This window comes from Malaclemys terrapin, chromosome 7, assembly GCF_027887155.1.
Source record: "Malaclemys terrapin pileata isolate rMalTer1 chromosome 7, rMalTer1.hap1, whole genome shotgun sequence".
In the NCBI taxonomy this organism is placed as follows: Eukaryota; Metazoa; Chordata; order Testudines; family Emydidae; genus Malaclemys; species Malaclemys terrapin.
The window spans coordinates 78,840,970-78,861,422 of record NC_071511.1 but is presented as its reverse complement, the minus strand read 5'-3'; the positions used below and the strand labels follow the sequence as shown (position 1 = coordinate 78,861,422).

Genomic DNA, 20,453 nt, shown 5'->3' with positions numbered 1-20,453 from the left:
GACTCTACCCAGGTGATACTGTGCTGACTACAGTCTCCCAAGTTGTTCAAACTAAAAGCTCCCTTTCTCCTTCCATTTCAACAGAATAGAGCTGATGACGGGACATTCTTCATGAGGTGTCCTTGGCATCACTTCCTTCATCTGCAATACATGTGCACTGGAGCTGTTTGAAAATCAGAATTTCCAACCCATGGGAAGTTCTGATATTTCAAAAATATCTGAATTGGGTTGAAAATTTAAAATATCAGTATTTCCTGCAGAACAGGAATCTGTATCCTTCTGTATAGCTTTGATATCTCATGGGAGCTGTAGTTCAGATGCCTCATGGTGGACCCATTCTCCTATATGGTCTGGGTTCCCTTTAGAACTACATCACCTATGATTCACTAGGTGGTTCAACCAGCGATGAGACACCATGGGAGATGTAGTCCAGCCATGAAATGTTGCAATTCTGTTCAACAAAACAATATTTCAATTTGGTTTGACTCAACCCAGGATGAAATATATAATTTGTAATTTCCAAATGGAAAAGTAAAAAAAATTCTGCACATTTAAATTTTTCCTGCGAGAGATTTAGTTTTTGTGGGAAATGAATTTTCTGTTGAAAAAACATTTGGAAAATTCCTGACCAGCACTGTAACACACACACATATCTTGGTCAACGTTTAGTGACCTTAATGACCTGATGCTGCAAGATTAACTTGTTTTCCCTGGTGAGAAGAAAGGGTTAATGGAATGGAGTGTGCTCCAGCTTGAGAAAATTGCTAGGAGGTCCATCTTTTTGTGGCTGATTTAACATATTTTGTATAAAGTATTTTTTGCCTGTTCTGTGCAGAGAATCTCATAGGTGCAACTGAAATAATAGGAAGTATGATGGCTTAAAGTAATTCTAAAATTGTGTGCAGAATGCCTCCACCCACAGATGGGGACAACAATCAAATGTACAAGAGCCAGAGGCATAGTGGAAATAAAGACTAGCTTGTGGCAGTATGCTGGATGGGGGAACTGTCATATGGGAGAGAAATAGAAGTAATATGGGAAAACCTATGCTAAAAAGGGATCCTACCTTAGATTTTTCATTCTCTAAACAAGCCCACGTACCTGAAGTTGGTTTGCTGCCTATGACTGTGGAATGCGGAGACATGGTGTGTTCTTCTTGAGACTGGCACCTGTGGGCTGGACCACATTGTTAGGAGCTCTTCGTTGCTCTATTGTCAAGGGACTCTGTAATTTTTTGTAGGCCTGGTTAAAGAGAAAAGGCCTGTGGGCCTTTGGGAGTAGCAGGGGAGAGAAGTTAGTTGGGTCACTTTGCAAGGTAAAAAAGGGCTCAGTACAATTTTCTGCCCCTCTGTGAGGCATAGGTAATATCTAAATCCCAGTGGCTGGAAGCTGGGAGGTTATTGTTAAAAAAACAGCTCACCTAAAGAGCTGGGAATGGACTTTGATTTTCAAACAGGTTGGGTCTCTTTCCCTCCCCCGCCCATTTTATTTTATTGGTGCCTTCTATTTATAAGTGAGGATGAAATATATGGAGAAAAAGTCAGAAGTCCTGTTGAACTTGCTGCATGACAGTGCAACCCCAAGTAAACAGCCAGTGTCCTGAACTTGAAAATATCCCAGCGAGTCTTTGCTCAAGTGCATTGTGCCCCAAAAGAGATGACTCATAACACAGGCTTGGGACTTGGGAGCATTAGCCAAGGACACCGGGAAACACTTTTGTTGTTCTCATTGCATGCAGTCACATTATTTCTTAGCTGCCAAATATGGCATGTAATTCTGCATGCTAGTTTACATCAGGTAACTTCAGGTAACTGGAATCCATTAAAAAGAAAACTGAAAGTGACAACTCACATACCACATTACAAAGCGCTCATGTTACCTCCCGAGTAGACAGAAGAATATGTGTAATTATTCCTTGATTACACCTCTACCCCGATATAACGCGACCCGATATAACGCGGTAAAGCACCACTCTGGGGGCGCGGGGCTGCGCACTCCGGTGGATCAAAGCAAGTTCGATATAACACGGTTTCACCTATAACATGGTAAGATTTTTTTGGCTCCTGAGGACAGCGTTATATTGAGATAGAGGTGTATGTAGAAGAAAAATGTATATGGGTCCATCTTGATTTAATCTAAACCTCACAGGACAAAATGGTGCTATGAGATTTAACTAATAAAGTCAGATGGAAATGTCTTTTCTCACACCCAATCTTCGGGCAAACAACTCTATAGCAAAATCTGATAAGCAGTTTTTGAGTGGGGAGTTGCTGGGGTGCACATTACATTTCTGCTATATGTTCCAGTAAGCAGTTTGTTTGTATGCATCTCAACAATACCTAGACTAACTTTAGCCAAACAGGATGCATTTTTGTAGATCATCATGTTGTGGGTTCAGCATAAAGGTTTACTTCCCTGACACTTGAGGGTTTCAGTATTTTCAGGAGAGGCCTTTGAAAAGACATATGTCACCCTATCTACATTATACTATTGGGTCAAATGTTAACATATATACCTTTTTTCCCCTTCCCCTCTCCTTCTCTATTCTATTCCTTTTGCCTGAACATTTAAAATGAGTGGGGAACGGTGAAATGAAACATTTTTTTTTAAATGCAATGTTTCTAGTCTGGCTGGAATTAATCCAATTGGCTGGACCTGATTTTGCACACCATGCTTCCCTGAAGGCTCCCCTCCCCCAAGAAGCAGCTGTAAACACCTGATGGTAATTATCATCCACCTGCTGACTATGCCAAATAGACATCCAATTAAACTATGACAAAAAGAGCTCCCGGACTACTAAGTACATCCTCATACCTTTGGTAACTCTGATAAAATGCTGATCTGTTTTTTACCTCAGTGGTGGAGTTGCTAACCACAAAGAATATGACCTGTCTTCTGTAATAATCTGCACTGCACAGCTCAAATGCTCTACTGTGCAGGGGTGGGCCTTGGGGAAGGGGTGGGGCAGGGGCAGGGCAATGGTATTTGGTTTTGTGCAATTAGACAGTTGGCAACCATAACAGAAGGCCTCTCAAGCCAGGGTAGGGCTGACATTAAGGTTCTCTACATTAGCCTTTTCTTAGTCCCCAACATAGAGGGGATATCAGAGCACATTTCACTACAAATGGAGAACAGGCACAGAAAGATGAAGTCTTAGCACAAGGTCTCAGAGGAAGTCTATGGTGGAGTTGGCCATAAAATTCTGGTCTCCCATTCCTCAACCAAAAGACCTTCTCTGTAGCTGTTTCATGCCACAGATAAAAACAGTGACTCTGTTCTATTCAAACTTATCTCAATTGAAACATAAAACTAAGTAGGGAAGCTATATTAAAGCAATAGAGTAGGACGACTGTACTGCACCTATTATTGTTTTGAAATGTTTTGTACTTGTTAAAATAACCTTTACTAAAGATTCCAGATGACTTTCTTGAAACATTTTCAAGTGTAATAAATAAAAGGTGACTTAAAGAAAAATTATGCAGTCTGTAATCAAAATATCAGATTTTAAATACCTATACTCCATGGAACCACAGTTTTGAATTCCAGTAGCCTCAATCCCCCCAAGGTAGATATATCAACTTCCAATGCTGTTTGGATGATGAGGGAAATCTTTCATGTGAGACTTTAATAACCGGTTCGTAAAAGCAGGATGGTTGCCATGGTATCCTAACCCTGAGTCCCAATACTTTTGTTGAGTGTGCTGGGCACCAGATGTCAACTTGGCTACTGTTCTTGCACCACAGGCAGAACTGCCTCATTCTACCAGAATGCGCATGAAATGAACTCTTGCCATCCTTTAGGTAAAATTCCCACTGATATCAACAGATTTTCCCTAAGTAGGGACTGCAAGATTTGGCCCATGTTTGGTAAAGCAGTTTGGGATCCTTTAGTGCCATATGTAAATAATAAATATAAAATGTATTATTTTTATCTCATGAATAGGTTTGATGCCAAGTTAATATATTTCTGTATCTTCTTCTAATGACAAACTACATTTTTCCTTTTTTTCCTCCCACAGTCTGATACAAATGCAAGTTACCTACGAGCTGCTCGAGCTGGCAACCTAGAAAAGGCTCTTGACTACTTAAAAACTGGAGTGGACATCAACATTTGCAATCAGGTGGTAGAATATTTTAATTAAATTTTCCTTCATTCTGTAAACCCTACTTTTGCTTTGTCTAAGTATATATTATCACTTCATATCAGTAATAACTTTCAGTTAATGTTTTGATAACTGAATCTTATTGCATATTTGCATTTCCTATACAACAAAATCCTTTAAGAAGCTATATTTCACTTTCACTGGGATAACATTAAGCTATTCAATTTTATTATGCATTCTATTTGTATTACACTAGTGTTTGTGCTAATGTGTCATATTTAATGCGGCTAAGCCTCTGTAGTCCAGCTGAACACTTATTGCTTCCTATAACCAAGTAGTTAAAATGCTCATTTCAAAATAGTTTCTTCGGAGATAATCAGAATGGAATGTAATCCTTTGGTCTCATGATAGATTGTTTGCTGCACTAAACAACCTGTATCAGTCTTTCCCTTTCCATTTTTTATCAGAATGGGTTGAACGCACTCCATCTTGCTTCCAAAGAAGGTCATGTAGAAGTTGTTTCAGAACTGATAAAGCGAGGTGCCAATGTGGATGCAGCAACAAAGGTCAGTAGTTCCTATCTAGCTGTTATACTGTTTCCACAGATTCCATGTAAGCAAAGTGTCAACCAATTGATTGCAGGCATTATTATAGCAGTTTAAGTAATTAAATATTTTCTCCTGATGATGTGACTCTCAAGAATTTTTCAACACACCTCTCATAGGTTATAATAAATGTCGCAGGTTACTAGTGAGGATGTTAGGTCACAAAAATTATAGAACACTGTCTTACTTTGTTTTGTAGAGATCTTTTAAAATATATTTGACCCTAGAAATATTGTATGAAGAGTAGTTGAAAATATATTTTAGAGTGGGCTATGGGGTCGACATGCTTAATCAGCTTTTCAATTGTAAATTTTTACTAGTTTACTTTTAAACAGTTTTCACATTTCATCCCTCTCTAATTTCAGAAAGGAAACACAGCATTGCACATAGCGTCTCTGGCTGGCCAGACAGAAGTTGTTAAAGTGTTGGTTACAAATAAGGCCAATGTCAATGCACAGTCTCAGGTAAAGTTACTGAACTTTACTAAGAATGTTACTGAACCAAAAAAAAAAAAGTTCATTATGTCAGTGTCTTTCTCCTTTTTTAAACTGTAATGTTATTACGGTGTGTAAGACAGCTTTGTTGGCATTAATGATGGCTCCGGAGAAGTGGAAGATTGATAGAGCAAGTAAAATTAGGAGTGAGCAAAATCATTTGGGTAAAATAAGAGAAGTTATTCCTTTAATCAGCTTCCCCACCCCTAGCTATTGTCTTTTATGGCAGGCAAATGCCTGGATGAACATACCATCTCCTTGGCCCAAGGCTATTCTTGCTGGTGGCTAGCCAAACACACAGAAGATGAGGAAGATGATTTAATGTGCTTTCCAATCTCTGTCTTTTGAGGAAAGCCATTTGGGGAATAGAAGGATGTCTCCTGAATTCTTTGATGGCTTTATTTAGCCTTTTCAATTTTATGTTCAATGTTGGGAAAACCCTATTTTGAAATTAAATTACAGTAATTTTCTATTTCAAGCTGTATGCATTCTGTGCAGATGATCAATGAGAATGAGAAAATCTTGATTGTGAAATCCAGTGTTGTTTATAACTGTGCTTAAAAGTGTCATGTAATATGGAGTACAGCAAAGCACTTCACCCTTCATCTTAAGATCTGCCCTCCAGTAGTGTCCTACTAACTGCATTGTTACCTGGCCAGAATAGATAATGAAAAAAGCAGAGTTGGTAGAGAACTCCTGGTTCTAGGAAAGATATCCTATTTCAAAGTAATCCACTTTTACACCCTGAAAGGGTTACCTCACTTTTTCTGTATAACTTTTATAAGGAAGTACTATTGGAATATGCAGAAATAAAACACTTTTTTGAATTAATGTGAAGGTCAGTTATAGAAAATTGAGAGAAAAGAAAAAGACTGTGTTTGTTAAAGGGATATGTTAAATATCATATATTTTTAAGAAACACATTTCTTTCCCTGTGTTTTTTAGCATATTAAAAATGAAAGAATTTTACAAATCTGCTTTACTTCTCTCCATTGGTGCTGCTTGTTTACCATGTGCAATTCACTCAGCTTGGACAAAAAAAATATTTTCACTTTCTGGTTCTTGTGCATAAGCCAAATGCTGAAGTGTTTGGTTTCTAAACAATGCAGGAGAGTGTTAAATCCAAACAGAACAAAAAAAATTGTTTAAAGAATTTTTCTTTTAAAAAAATAATCTAACGGTTCTTCTGCTGAAGATAGAATGTTACACTGTAAAAACACCCTTTGTGCGTTCAGTCCTGGGAACAATCTAAAGATGCAAGCACCTATCAGAACCTCAAAGGGCTCTACCCTGATGGGCAAAAGAAGGGTGCTTTCTGCAGTTTTCTTAGTTCAATTGAGTTAACTTAACATGACTGAAAAGCCCTCTTAACTCTCATTAATAAGAAAGCTTTAGATCAGGGGTGGGCAAACTTCAGCCCAAGGCCCGTATCTGGCCCTTCAGACGTGTGTGCTGCAGCTCCGCATGCCTCCTGGAAGCAGCGGCATGTCCCCCCTCTGGCTCCTACACTTAGGGACAGCCAGGGGAATCCTTGCACTGCCCCCACCCCAAGCACCATCCCCGCAGCTCCCATTGGCCGGGAACTACGGCCAATGGGAGCTGCACAGGTGGCGCCTGCAGACGGGACAGTGAGCAGAGCTGCCTGGCCACACCTCTGCGTAGGAGCTGCAGGGGGGACATGTCGCTGCTTGAGGTAAGCGCTACCCAGAGCCTACTCCCCGACCCCTTTCTGTGCCCCAACCCCCTACCCCAGCCCTGACCCCCGTCCCGACCTCCTAACCCTTGGTTCCAGCCCAGAGCACCCGCCTGCACCCTCAACCCCTCATCCCCAGCCCACACCCCCAGCCGGAGTCCTCACTCCCTCCTGCACCCTAACCCCCAATTTCGCGAGCATTCATGGCCTGCCATACAATTTCCATATCTAGATGTGGTCCTTGGGCCAAAAAGTTTGCCCACCCCTGCTTTAGATCATTTGAACTGGTCATGCTGTAGTCTAGGCTCCCCCTTAAGTCTTGTCAAGACTAGGATTTAAAGGTGTGATGTTAACGTGTGATAGCTAACACATGCTAACAAACACATTTAAAAAGTGATAGTGTAGGCACTGCGCTTAACATGTGCTAAACATGTCAAGTGCCTTGTTTTCACTAGCAGAAAAATAGTGGTACTCGGGACTTCTAACACACGTTAAATTATGACTGCCTTATCCAGACACACTAGGATTTTACCACATGCTAGTTACCATGTATTAGCTAACACATGGTAAAAAACAAAACAAAGCAAAACTCTTTTTTTCATAGTTTGGATGCACCCGAGAACCTTTGTTGGTGTAAAATGCACACTGATGGGGTGGTGCAAAATTCATCTTACTTTCTCTCGCTCGACAGCCCATTCAATTCCCTCAGCTGAATTGGAAGAGCATCCTCTCTAGTTTTCTGGAGATGCTCTGCCTCCCCGATTTCATCCCCTAGCACCTCAGCTGTCCTCTGTGGTAACCAGGCATTGGGGAGGGAGACTGCGGAAGTCTGCCCTGGGAAGGAAGTTTCGAATAATGGACGTTTAGTTCCTACACAAATACCCAAGAGTGTGGATGACCTGTGGGGATTCAGCTCCTGTGTTTGCTGAGCCCCAATGGTCGTTAGAGCCCCATGCCACAAACTTGCCTCTATCCAATGTCTGATCCTGGGTTTGAGCACCAGTTGTAACACATTCCTTTATGCGGCCTACAACTTGATTTTAGCCTTCGGGCATGAACATTCAAAGATTTGTTTTTCCTAATGCTGACCCTGCTTTTTGTGAGCTTGGCTCTTCCTCCTTCCCTGAAGGCAACAGCTGTCGCCTGCTGACAGAGCCAGCTTTGGGCACACAGGAAAGTAAGGCCTCTGTAAACCAAATCTTCATATTCTTAAAAAAAAAAAAAGAACATTTACTTTTGCTTACTTTTACATTTGTTCACAAGGGGTGTTTATTACCCATGGAAGAGTAGAAGTTAACTTTAGGCTGTGGCCCTAATGGCTGCTTCAGCATCTTAAAGATTTAAAAAAAAAAGATTATGTATTCTCTGTGGCACAATCTGAGAGTTGTGATAAATTGAGGATATGCAGGAGAGTTCTCTTCCACCTTCCAGTGCTGATAGTACTTGGCTCTGCCCAATTTCACCCTTTCATTATTTAACTAAAAAGGAGAACAGGCTTCCGCTTGCACTTTAAATTCATATTTAAAACATTCTAACCCAACAGTGTTCTTGAGTTTCTTAAGGTTGAACTAAATCAATAAATAGTTGTAATATTAAACTTACTGTTTGAAAGGAAAGGAGAAAAATTGGCACACACTCTCTGTGTACTTTGAATTAGACTACCAAATAATAAGTGATAACTTGATATCACTTGCCCTGGTGAATTTTTTCTGGACCTTTTTGTGTCTTTTTGTTAAGTAGAATTAATTGTGTGCTAACTAATTTCTCAGGCTCTGATTCAGGAAAGTACTGAAGCACCTGTTTAACTTTAAGTATTGACTCCAGTAGGATATAAACACCTGCCTAAGTGCTGCCCTTTATAGCGATACTTTCCTGAATTGGATCAAAATACCCAAACATTAACTGACTATGCAGATTGCACTTGCCATGTAAATTTGTGCTTGACCTCAACTTTGTTCTGCTAAATGTCTCATAGATACAAATATTTCTCTTGGGCAAGAGGAACATCCTCAAGTTCAGTTCCATCATCTTTATATCTGTCCTTAACTCCAACCTCCTGTTTGCCTCCATTATCCATGAACTTTGCATCCTGGACAGTGAAGTTTCCTGGCCCTACCACATATTCTTTGTCTGAGCATGCCCCATGTAGGCCACTATCTTTTTTCCACATTGCTCAAAAATCTTCATCCATGCCTGCTGTCTTGTTACCCCGACTATTATAATTCCCTTCTACATGGCTTCCCTTAATCCCAGCCCTTCAGAGTCCAGAATTTTGCTGCCCACTTGCTTACACAAACAAATGTTGACATTACTCTCAATTCCACTGAAAGTCTTCCACTGAGGGTCTTCAGTGTCTTCCTGTATTTGTGAGGTCCAGCTCAAAAATTCCTGAACTTGTTTTTGTCTTCTTGAGAGACTTGTCCTTCTTTGTTCCCTTCCCTGCTCCTTCCTCTCTTCCTGCTCTTTGTGCCTTCATACCGTCTTGCCAGTGCTGATGTCCTCCTGCTAGAGTTCTGACAGGTGGGAGAGCCTTCCTGTACCTCCCCACGTCATTGCTTTACTACTATTTAAAAATGCCAGCTGAAACCTATCTTTTCTATTTTGTCTACATCTCTTAATTTTCCTCTTCCTTGGTTGTTATAATTTATTTTCACTTTATAACTGTTATTAATTAACTCTCCATTTGGCAGTGTGATACAAAAGAAGGGTCTACTTCTAATTGCAAACATCCCATTGAATTCAGTGGAAACAATATCAGGCCTTAACACTGTGTTTATTATATAGCTTCCTCATGTCCCCCATCCCCGAATTAACTCCAAATCTGTTTGTTTCGGACACTTGGTCTGTTCACAGAAATGAATAATAAACACTTGTTAGCACTAGTATCTTGCTATCCAGAATGTTCTTTGGAACCTGACTGCCATTCAGCTTCACATAACATTCAAGTTCTAAAGTTCTAAGTATGTGTGCTCTTCTACTCCCTCTCTCCCTTTCCTGTGCGTTTTCTCCACACCTTCCCCACCCCTACCACCATCATGTGGCCTGGCTTCTAACTCCCTCCCCAGTGACCGACCCTCAAGCTTCCAGCTCCTTTCTGCCCTGTGACTCCTCTGAGGCCTTTAGACCTTCCAATGCCATGACTCCTACACCACTCCTAAAACAGCTTTGATGTCCCAGGAGGGGAAGTATCTTCTCTAGCAATGTGAAAATATGTGGTCTCTGTGGGTCCAGTACCACTCCCTCCAAATTTCTCTCACACTTTGTGTCCTCTGCTTTTTTTTTTTTTTTTAAATTAATGGAGATATCCTATCTCCTAGAATTGGAAGGGAGCTTGAAAGGTCATCAAGTCCAGCCCCCTGCCTTCACTAGCAGGACCCAGTACTGATTTTGCCCCACATCCCTAAGTGGCCCCCTCAAGGATTGAACTCACAACTCTGGGTTTAGCAGGCCAATGCGCAAACCACTGAGCTATCCCTCCCCCTGTACTCCAGAGTACATTAAACACAGTATTTGAATAGAACTACCAAGCTCCAGCGCAAATGCAGAACCTGCACATGTTACCATTGATAGAGATGAGAACCCTCTCGTTGCTTCCACTACTTCTGGTATGTGGGTGTGTAGGGTGGGATGGAGCTTGAAGCCTCAGGGAAGTTCATAGAGAGAGTGGGGACTAAAGAGATTATGGAAGAGAGGAAAGTTTGGAGACAACTATATCCGAAGCACAGATCTTCATTCCCAGTCTGAACAAACGTCCTGGACGTGAGGACCTGTGTGCACCCCTGTTAAATACTAGACAGAGGCTGAGTCAGTATCCAGTTTAAATGCAAATAAAGTTTTGTTTTATTTTAGACTACATGGTGGGAATTCTGAAAAGCCCACTCAAAGTCTCCTTTTTTATTTACTTTGCACTTACTATTAATATTGTTTGTGCTTAGTGGTTGTGGTCCTCTCAAATCTTTCCTGTACTTAGGCTGCCATAGACATTTTTGGCCATCAGAGTTGCTTAAAGTAACTGTAACTCAGCTATAATTTGCCCAAAGAAGAAAAGGAAGGAGGAGTCTTCAGATCCAATAGTCAGTTGAAGAGCTAGAGTGAAATGACACAGATGTGAGCCAGTAGCCTAATAACTTCTATTTATGTAATGTATTTCTGTACTGTCAGTCACTTCTCCCCACCACTTTTGTGGTAGTATATTTTCTGTTGCTGCTTCTGGCTGGCTTCCATTCCCAGTCTCAGATTGAAGTGGTGCAATTGTACATTTAAAGCATCTTGTGAGATGATCCTCTTCACTCTGAGGGCCCAAATCCAGGAACCTGTTTGAGTCAGCATTTTACCAGTAAAGTGCACGATCCTTCCAGATCATTTCGTATTAAAATGAAAACAGTTACAGTAATACAGGGTGAGCTGCGTCATGCCACTTACAAGTCTGGGTAACCTGAGAGGAAATGGGACACACACAATCCACCTGAAGTCATTTCAAAGGACAATGGTCCCAGTGTGAAATATATAAACACATAATAATAGGTCGGAGGAAGGAAAGATTGTTGATCTTATTTATGTTGTTCTGTTTATTTATGCAATAGGAATTCATTTTGCAACCCATGGATAATTGCTTAAAATGCAGGATATGACACTTTTGAGTAACCAGTAGGTAATTTAAAGAGATTAAATCTTTCCCGTTTTGTGGTATAATCAATTGTTTGAAGAGATGAAATCCTAGGAAAATCTGAAGAATTTAGGAGAAAAGGGACGGACACACAGACAATTAAAAACAATGGAAAGGTGATCAAAAATTGCCCTAATTTTCCAAAGGGTCATGGCCCCCGGGATCTTGAAATGTTTATCATATTTTCCTGCTCACTTTGGCATGTCCATATTGTCCACTGCGTCTGTGAGATCTAATAAACCCTCTATCCAGAATGATTTTGCCTGGATACTTTCATTTTAGTCTTGTATGTTCACATTTGAAAGAAAGGGAAAACATTCCCAGCTGGCTGTAAGGAGTTCCCTTAGATGGACCTATCCAGTTGAAAGCTTACATCATGCCCCCTGTCCACAGTATTGTAGCATCTGAGACCTTTGCCTACTGAAGTCAATGGAGGTTTTGCCATTAACTTCTATATGGGCAGAAGCAGAACTATTCTTACCCATTGACCTGAGCGCAGCAGATCTTTGATGTTCAAGGCATATTTGTGGAGGGCATGGGTTATGAATTGTATGTAATAGAATATATTGTTTTAGAACAATACTTATACAATATGTTTTTCTATTTCAGAATGGTTTCACACCATTGTATATGGCAGCCCAAGAAAATCACCTGGAAGTTGTTAAGTTTCTTCTTGACAATGGTGCAAGTCAGAGCCTTGCTACTGAGGTAAAAGATCAAGTTTTGCTTCATATCAACAAAGTTTAATGTACTTCAGAGGATTTTATCACCAGCTTTTACAGATGGAGTTTTGCATCAGTCCTTCGCAGAGAGAATTACAAACTAATAAAATGCTCCATCTAGGAATCTTATTAATGAATTTTGAGCTATTGACTTTTTCATTGTTTTTAATCATTCATAGTACTTAAGGCCCAGATGTTTAAATGTATTTAGGTGTTGCAATGCTAGGTGCAGCAGCAAAACCTAACTATCTTTAAAAATCTGGGCCTTAGTCTTTAACAATAAATATAAATAATCACATTATACTAATGACATTGAATAAAGCATTTTTAATAGATTGATCATTTTAATCTTAGGTAGTGGATAAATGATTAGAGCAGAGGGTTGGTGATCAGGCAACAAGAGTTCTCCACCTCATTTGCTTAACCATGAGCAAGTTCCTAACCGTTCGGTGTCCTTTTTTCTGTCCTTAAAAGGGAGATAATACTAACCGCATTATGAGTACCTGAAAGGAAAGATGCTGTGTAAGTGTAAAATATTCATAGTCATAGCAGCACCAGAAATATTCATATACTTTAAATACAAGTCACTGAAATCCCCTTTACAAACCATTTTTTTTCAAATGTCTCAAATTTAGTTGAGTGCCAATTTGAATGTTTGGTCTCTCTATAATTTCAAAATACATTCTGCTGCTGTTAAATTTTAATTTTATAAAGGAAATTGTTTAAAACAAAAACTATCTAGGTTTTAGAAGACTGTAAAAAACAGTTAAATGTCTTCCATGTAAAACTAGTTTGTTGTACCAGCATGTATTAGAAATGTGTATTAATGTCTATGCTGTATTTAAGTAAAACTTTTCACTTTGTTTCTTCTGAAATCAGCACTACAGAAACCAAAATTAATTGCTAATGGATTGAAATTGTTTCAAAACTCAGTAGCAATTAGTTTATAACTAAAATCCCATTTCAGCAAACTTCCTTTTTACAGAAATTTGTATAAGATTACTAAAACCCCCAAACATTGACATTAAAGCTTTTACATACTGTAAATAGAGCTGATTAAAAGTTGCAATTACTATTTCGTGGAAAGTGTCAAAGTTCTGAGATCCCCCAGGGTTTTCAGGCTCTGGTTTTGCGGATGGATCCTGTATGCCAAGTTGCAATGCCACTCACTGAAATTTGGCCATCAGAAGGCTTGCAGAGCCTCCCTTCCCCCGCAAAAAATCTGATGCCCCAGCAGTGTATAACCACTGTTGTGTGGGGGTAAAGGGGGCTGCACACTGAAGCTTGCCTAGAACGACAAATTGTCTTGACTGGCCTCTACCTAGAAACTTGAGCTCCCCAGCAGCTCAGGAGGCGAGCTGGCAGGACTGAAGGTAGAGTTTCATCAGATGTTCAATGAAACTGATGCGTTTCCACAAAATGCTAAATCAGCATTTTGAAAATATGTCTATAAAATTATACATATATATTCCTTTCTAGCTGTTATGTATCTGCTTGCTTTCTTGACCTTACTATGTGAGTATAGTTTCAAATAGATTTGGGGAAAAATTTATTATATAGTATGATCTAATTTCACCCCAGGAGAAGTTAATGGAATTACACAAGTGATTACTGTAGCCTTAGCACTTGTGTATGTACATCTTTGTTTTTATTAAGGTTTTACTATGTCTGTTTTCTTTTGTCACTTATATTGTTACATTCTTTCGTACCAAATTATCACCACATAACAAATATTAATCAAAAATAAAACCTTTAAACTGTTTTGGTTTTATTTTAAAAAAACTGACAAAGAGACAACTGTTTTCTTTCACTTTTGTTGTTAATGTTAAAGTGTAGCTCCTACTTCCAGAACAGATGACATACAGATAGTTACTTGTAATTGCAGATTATGGGTCACATCTTCAGATGGCACATGGTGGAAATGCATTCTTGTCCATGGTAATATTCTCAATCATAGTTTACTTGTCAGTATTACGCTAATCACTTTTTCTTCAAGTGCTGGTCCCTGTGTGTATTCCACTGAGGGTACGCACGCGCTCCATGTGCCCAGAGCCAGAGAATTTGAAAGCAGTGTCTGTTGGTTCTCAATGTGCCTTGGCTCTCCTTGTGCCTCTAACCGAGGAGATAAAGGGTGGGGCGGACTGACCACCTCTTCAGTTCCTTCTCACTGCTGCATGGTCTGGGCTGGAACCTCGAGTGTCTGAAGGTTCAGCTTGTTTACCTGTGGCAAATATATTTAGATATCTGTAAATAGTTTTTATATTCTAGATTTTTTTAAAGTTTTTATCTGTTAGTTTTACTGTTACATAGTTAGTCTCCCCAACCTGGAGAGCACCCTCACCCACTGTACCCAGTTTGGGTAATGAACTATGCCCAGGATTCCAGGCTTCAAAATTTTGCTTCCTGCCTGCAATCTTTCTTGGTCAGTGATGACCACCAACGCTGTTTGTACTACTTCAAAGAAGCCCACATTGCAGCAAGGTGCAGCATCTCCTGTTTGTTCTCCAGTTGTACCCGGGAAGGGTGGGAACTTTACCTTAGGAAGTACCTGATGGACAGAGAAACAGCATTATGTTCCAACCAAGAGGGCAGAATGGTGGTCTAAGCTGCCGCAAAGAGATCTAGGCAGAAACACAGCAATCTACCTTGGTTAATAAAGATGGCAAGCATCTCGACTTGTTGGGAAGGAACATCTTTTCTTTTCCCAGCTTCCAGTTCAGGATAGCCAATTACCAAGCACTACTGGCTAAGTACAAGTCCCTGAGCTATTCTAAATTTGTGGACTTTATTGACCATCTCTCCCACAGCAGGACAGAGCTCATTTCCAGGCTCTCATTGTTGCCAGGACTGCTTTCCAATCAGCAGTAGATGTGGCTGATACGTCTTCCAGGGCAATGGCTACTGCAGTGGTGATTTGCTGGGAGTTGTGGCTCTATGCTTCAGGGTTTCCCCGGGAGGTCCTTCCCTTTGATGAGACAAATCTGTTTAATCAGAAGATAGATGAGTCCTTACACACTTTAAAGGACTCTAGGGCCATCCTCCACTCACTGGAAATATATATATCTGCCCCAAAGAGAAAATTCCCCCGACAATAATGCAAACATAGACTGATTGCTCAAAAGTTCTTCCACCAGAGACCTTATGAGCCACTGTATAAGAGGCAGAGAGCTCAAAAGGCCCACTTTCCCACACCTTCTGCAGCGAGTTCCTCATGCCAATCCCAGACCTCAGCTGAACATTATTTTTGATGGGAGCTTGAAAGCAGCGAATCACTGAATGCGCAACAGCTCATGACTCCCATGCACCCTGTGGGGATCATCTGTCACTCTTTATCTACATCTGGAGTGCAATAAGAACAGACAAATGAGTGCTCAATATCATCCATTCTGGCTATATGATAGAGTTTGCATCCATATCCCTTCCAAAACCCCTTTACCCACCCCCTCTACATAGCCACTCTCATGACAACATTGTCAAATAAGAAATGCAATCTCTCTTATACTGAGGAGCAATACTGCAGGTTCCTGTTCAATATCAAGGGAAGGGTTTTACTCAACACATTTCCTAATCCCCAAAAGAAAGGTGGTTGGAGAATCATTCTGAACCTCTGCTATCTCAAAATCTTTATTTGCAAACTCAAGATTCGTATGGTCACATTGGCATCTATAATTCCATCCCTTGAAAAAGATGTGCTTTATAGCTCTCAACATGAAGGATGTCTACTTTCATGTGGATATTTATCTCACTCACTGATGCTTTCTAAGATTCATTGTTGGCTCTGACCTCTTTCAGGACAGAGTACTCCCTTTCGGCAATGCTGTCGCCCCCAGGGTCTTTACCAAGGTGTTCTCTGTCATAGCAGCCTATATCAGAGGCTGTGGTTTCATCTTTCCCTATCTCGAGGACTGGCTTCCTGTCATCAGGTTGCACCAAGATGCTCAGGCGTCAACTTGGTTAATGCTACAACTCATGTTCTCTGGGAGTCAGTGTAAACACCAAAAAATCCATTCTCACCCCTACACAGACTTTGCACTTCATTGGGGCAGCCTTAAATTCCATTATGACAAGGGCTTACTTGCTGAGAGAGAGGTTTCAGGCTATGAACTTATCATAACAAACCCCAGAGTGATTGTCAAGACCTCTCTCCCAGGCCATATGGGCTCATTCACTTACATCCTGCTTTTTACAAGATTCCATCTTTGTTTCCTACAAGCATGGCTTCAAACTGTGCACTAGCCAAACTGACAGTCCATGAACACCATAGTGACAGTCTCACCAGAGTTGTATCATGGAGGAAGAATCCCTGTCAGGTTTGCATCGACTTTCCTTTCCTCCGCCTCTGCACCAGACAGGATGATCATTACTGATGCATCCGTGTTGTGTTGGGGGAGCTCACATGGACAACCATACAGCGCAAGGCACCTGAGCATCTTGAGAGCCCAGGATACATATTAATGTTCTAGAGTTATGAGCAGTTCAAAGGACTTGGAAAACTTTTCTCCCATTCATTCAAGGTCACCATGTCCTTGTAACATCAGACAACATTACAACCATCTTTTGCATCAACAAACAGGAGGAGTGAGATCCACCCCCATGTGTGGAGGCAGTCAGTCTATGGAACTGGTGCATCAGCTATCAGATTACCTGGTTGGCAGTCTACCTCCCAGGAAACCAGAATATGCTAGAGGACTCTCTCAGCAGATGCTTTACAGTTGATCATGAGTGGGAGCTTCATGACTCTGTGGTTTAAAAAAAAAAGTGCTTTTTGAGGGACCCCCATCAAGCAGCTGTTTGCCTCCCAAACAAATGGGAAGTACAACATACACTGTTCCAGAGGATCCCTGGGTCGCTACCACAGTGCAACACTCTATTCCTTCTGTGGTCAGCTCCTCTGAACTATGCCTTCCCTCCACTATCACGCCTATCTTGAGTTTTGTGCAAGATACCACAGGACAGGGCATAAGTTACTCCCATTGCCCCCAACTTGCCCAGACAGTTTTGGTTCCCAAGCTGACTACACATGTTGTCTTGGGCAGTTATTCCTGTGTTTCTCAATCTCCTGACTCAGGTGAATGACAAGATCAGGCATCCCAACCCATGACTGTTTCATCTCAAAGCCTGGTTTTTGGATGGGCATTGTCCTTAGAGCAATCATGTTATGAAGCTATACAGACACTCTTTTTAAGGTAGGAAGGATTCCACTAGGAAATGTTACCTAGCTAAGTGTAAACATTTCTCTTATCTGGGTGCATCAACGACCTCCACTGAGCAGTTAATCAGTGCTTAGCATCTGCCTTCATAGGACTACTTGATCTTCACACACCCTCTGACTAGCAGATTCTGCGAAGACCTAATCACAACCTTTCCACCTATTCAAGAAAATCCTACTCCTCAATCGGACTTGAACCTTGTTCTCTCAGTACTCACTAAGCCTCTTTTTGAACCATTAGCTTCTTGCTCCATGTCTCTCCTATCCATGAAGGTCATATTCCTGGTAACCATCACCTCAGCAAAGAGGGTTGGTGAGCTTGGGGCATTGATGGTGAATCCTCCTGATATTCCATAAGGACAAGGTTTCATTATGTTTAGATTCTAAATTCACCCCCAAAGCAGTCTCTGAATCAGTCTATCCACTTATTTGTGTTCATCACAACCTCATGCATCCTCAGAAGAAAGGAGGCTCATTCCCTCGATGTTCAGTGGGTCTTAGCCTTTTATCTGCAGAGAACGAAAACAATCAGGAAATCCCCTAGAATATTTTTCACAGTTGTGGAAGGGGTCAGGCTATATCCGCTCAAAGAATCTTGAAATGGGTCTCAGCCTGTATTTTGCTCTATCAGCTGTCTAATCTTCCCCCTCCTTATGGGGGAGAACTCATTCCACAGTAGTGCAAGCAACATCTCTGGTGCCTCTACTTGATATTCGTAAGGCAGCTACAGGGAGGTCGGTCCCCATGTTTGCTAGACACTGTGCCTTGGTACAGGACCCCTCTGCTGATTCATCTTTTGGAACAGCAGCCCTTAGTCGATCTCTGCAACCTATGACCTCACACTTTCCTGCTATTTGAGTACTGCTTGCCAGTCACTGACAGTGGAATACACATAGGGACCAGCACTTGAAGATGAGGAACTTACTAATCTTATAGTAACTGGAGGTTCTTCCAAATGCTTAGTCCCTATTTGTATTCTACTACCCACTCTCCTCCTCCTCTGCTTCAGATCTTCTCTGACTTGCAGTGGAGAAGGAACTGGAGAGGCAGTTAGTCCACCCTGCTCTTTATCTCTGGTCAGAGGCATGAGGTAAGCCACGGTGCATGTGCAGACCAACGGAGACTGCTTTCAAAATTCTCCAGCTCTGGGCACATGGAGTGCATGTGTACCCATAGTGGAATACTGATAGGGGCCACATATCTCAAAGAACCTCCAGTTGCTATAAGGTAAGTAACTTTCTTATATACAGAACAGATGGGCCATTCCTTTGTAGATTTTCAGAAACTGAGGTTATAGGAAGCTGCTCAAATTGTGCCACCCCCCCCCTTCTATCCCCCTGTGTGCAGAAAGAAGAAAATATATTCTTAGTGACCTTTTTTTTAATTAGCACTTAGAAGCCATTAGAAATTGAAGGAACCATAAACTGCAGGAAAGGCCTGTTCAGAGGAGTTTATGTTGCTAGAGAACGTGCTTTTTTTTGCAGGTGAATCAATTGGCTACTCACGTGGCTGACTATTGAAAACATTAGGTACTCCTCATTTTGACATATGTCACTCTTAGAAAACAATGCTGTCATCAAAAGACATTTGACATCTTATTCCACATTGCCTCTGATCACATGGGGCTTCTCTATTTTTCAGGGGCACTGTACTTACAGGAAAAAGACACAGGAATATAAACAATACAGATACTGGGGTGAAAAATATAATGTAAAGACAAAGGTTGCTTTTCTGTACCTGAATTTCTCACTGTAGAGTTAGGGAGCCCAACTAAATATACCATCACTTGACTGAAAATATTTAGTATGCGACTTACACAGAAATGATTCTAAAGGGGTTCTCAGATAAACCTCTAGCTGCACAATTTGCTTAGAAAATTTGCTATATGCATTAAACCTCATAATGTGCTATTAGGATACCTTGGGAGATCCCATGGATGTGTTCATACAGTAGCTCAAGTTCAAAATGGTAATATTTAGTGTACAAGAAAGAAAAGTTATGAGCCATCACATCGAGGTTCTAGTTACCATGGTGATAGGCTAGAAATCTAGGTAGGTATGTATCTAAATAGATTGGTGTTGACATCACACACAGAAAAATGATGAGATTTCACCATGGCCTGTCTGAGTCCCTCTCACCTTTTTTTTCATCTTCTCTTACCCCTTTTCCTTTTCTCATTCCTTTCCCTTCAATCTGAACCATTTTCTCCTGCCTCAAAAAAAAAAAATTAAAAAATAAAATAAAAATGAATAGGGCTCTCTGTTTTGTACTGACTAAATCCCTCCTTACCAAGAGGTTTAAAAATGTGGAGTGATATAACTTTCTGTACTCCCTAGCTCCATTGCCCTCATGCCATTGCAAGCCATTGCCATTGACACTTAGTACATCTCAAATGTTATATTCTGTGCGCTTGCTGCCCCATCTTCTGAAGATGAATCCTGTCTATATTTTTTAACCAACGTTCTCTTTGAGAAGGGCCAGAACTGAAGTAGCTAACTTGCCTGCCCATGGATATTACACACATGCTCGCTATTCAGAGAGCATTACATTAGTGGGAGGGGCCATTTTTCTACCTTGGCTAGCTCTCCAAATTTTAATGCGTGATCTCAAAACCTTATCTAGAACATATCCAAAACTCTTATGTTTTGCAAACGAGCTGGAAATTTTTCAAGACTTCTGGTATTGCTCAAGTCAGAAATACCCTAAATTGCCTTCCTTTTGACATTGTGGTCCTTGTACTTTCCAATCCAAGAAGTGATTGATGGAAAGCATTTTAAAAAAAAAATCCCCATTGTTAGCATAGTGTCTTCAATCACAGAAATGTTTAGTTTGGTTAAATTTGTATGCAGAGATTAAGGTAACTTCTTGGGTTTTTTTAATTCATTGGGTTGTCCACAATCATAGATTCTGATAATATGCATTGTCAGACAGTGAAATGCGATCCCAGAAATTGCCATGTTTA

General features: G+C 40.8%; 1 protein-coding gene across 4 annotated transcripts in view; it reads left to right on the top strand.

Moving 5' to 3' along the window:
• Nucleotides 1-20,453, top strand: part of ANK3 (ankyrin 3) — a 280,404-nt gene that overhangs the window by 69,377 nt on the left and 190,574 nt on the right. For all 4 annotated transcript variants that reach the window (XM_054035313.1, XM_054035315.1, XM_054035312.1 and 1 more), the window contains exons 2-5: nucleotides 4,019-4,120; nucleotides 4,570-4,668; nucleotides 5,073-5,171; nucleotides 12,170-12,268. In XM_054035313.1, the coding sequence (XP_053891288.1) occupies nucleotides 4,019-4,120; nucleotides 4,570-4,668; nucleotides 5,073-5,171; nucleotides 12,170-12,268 (399 nt within the window). The remainder of the gene's footprint in view (nucleotides 1-4,018; nucleotides 4,121-4,569; nucleotides 4,669-5,072; nucleotides 5,172-12,169; nucleotides 12,269-20,453) is intronic.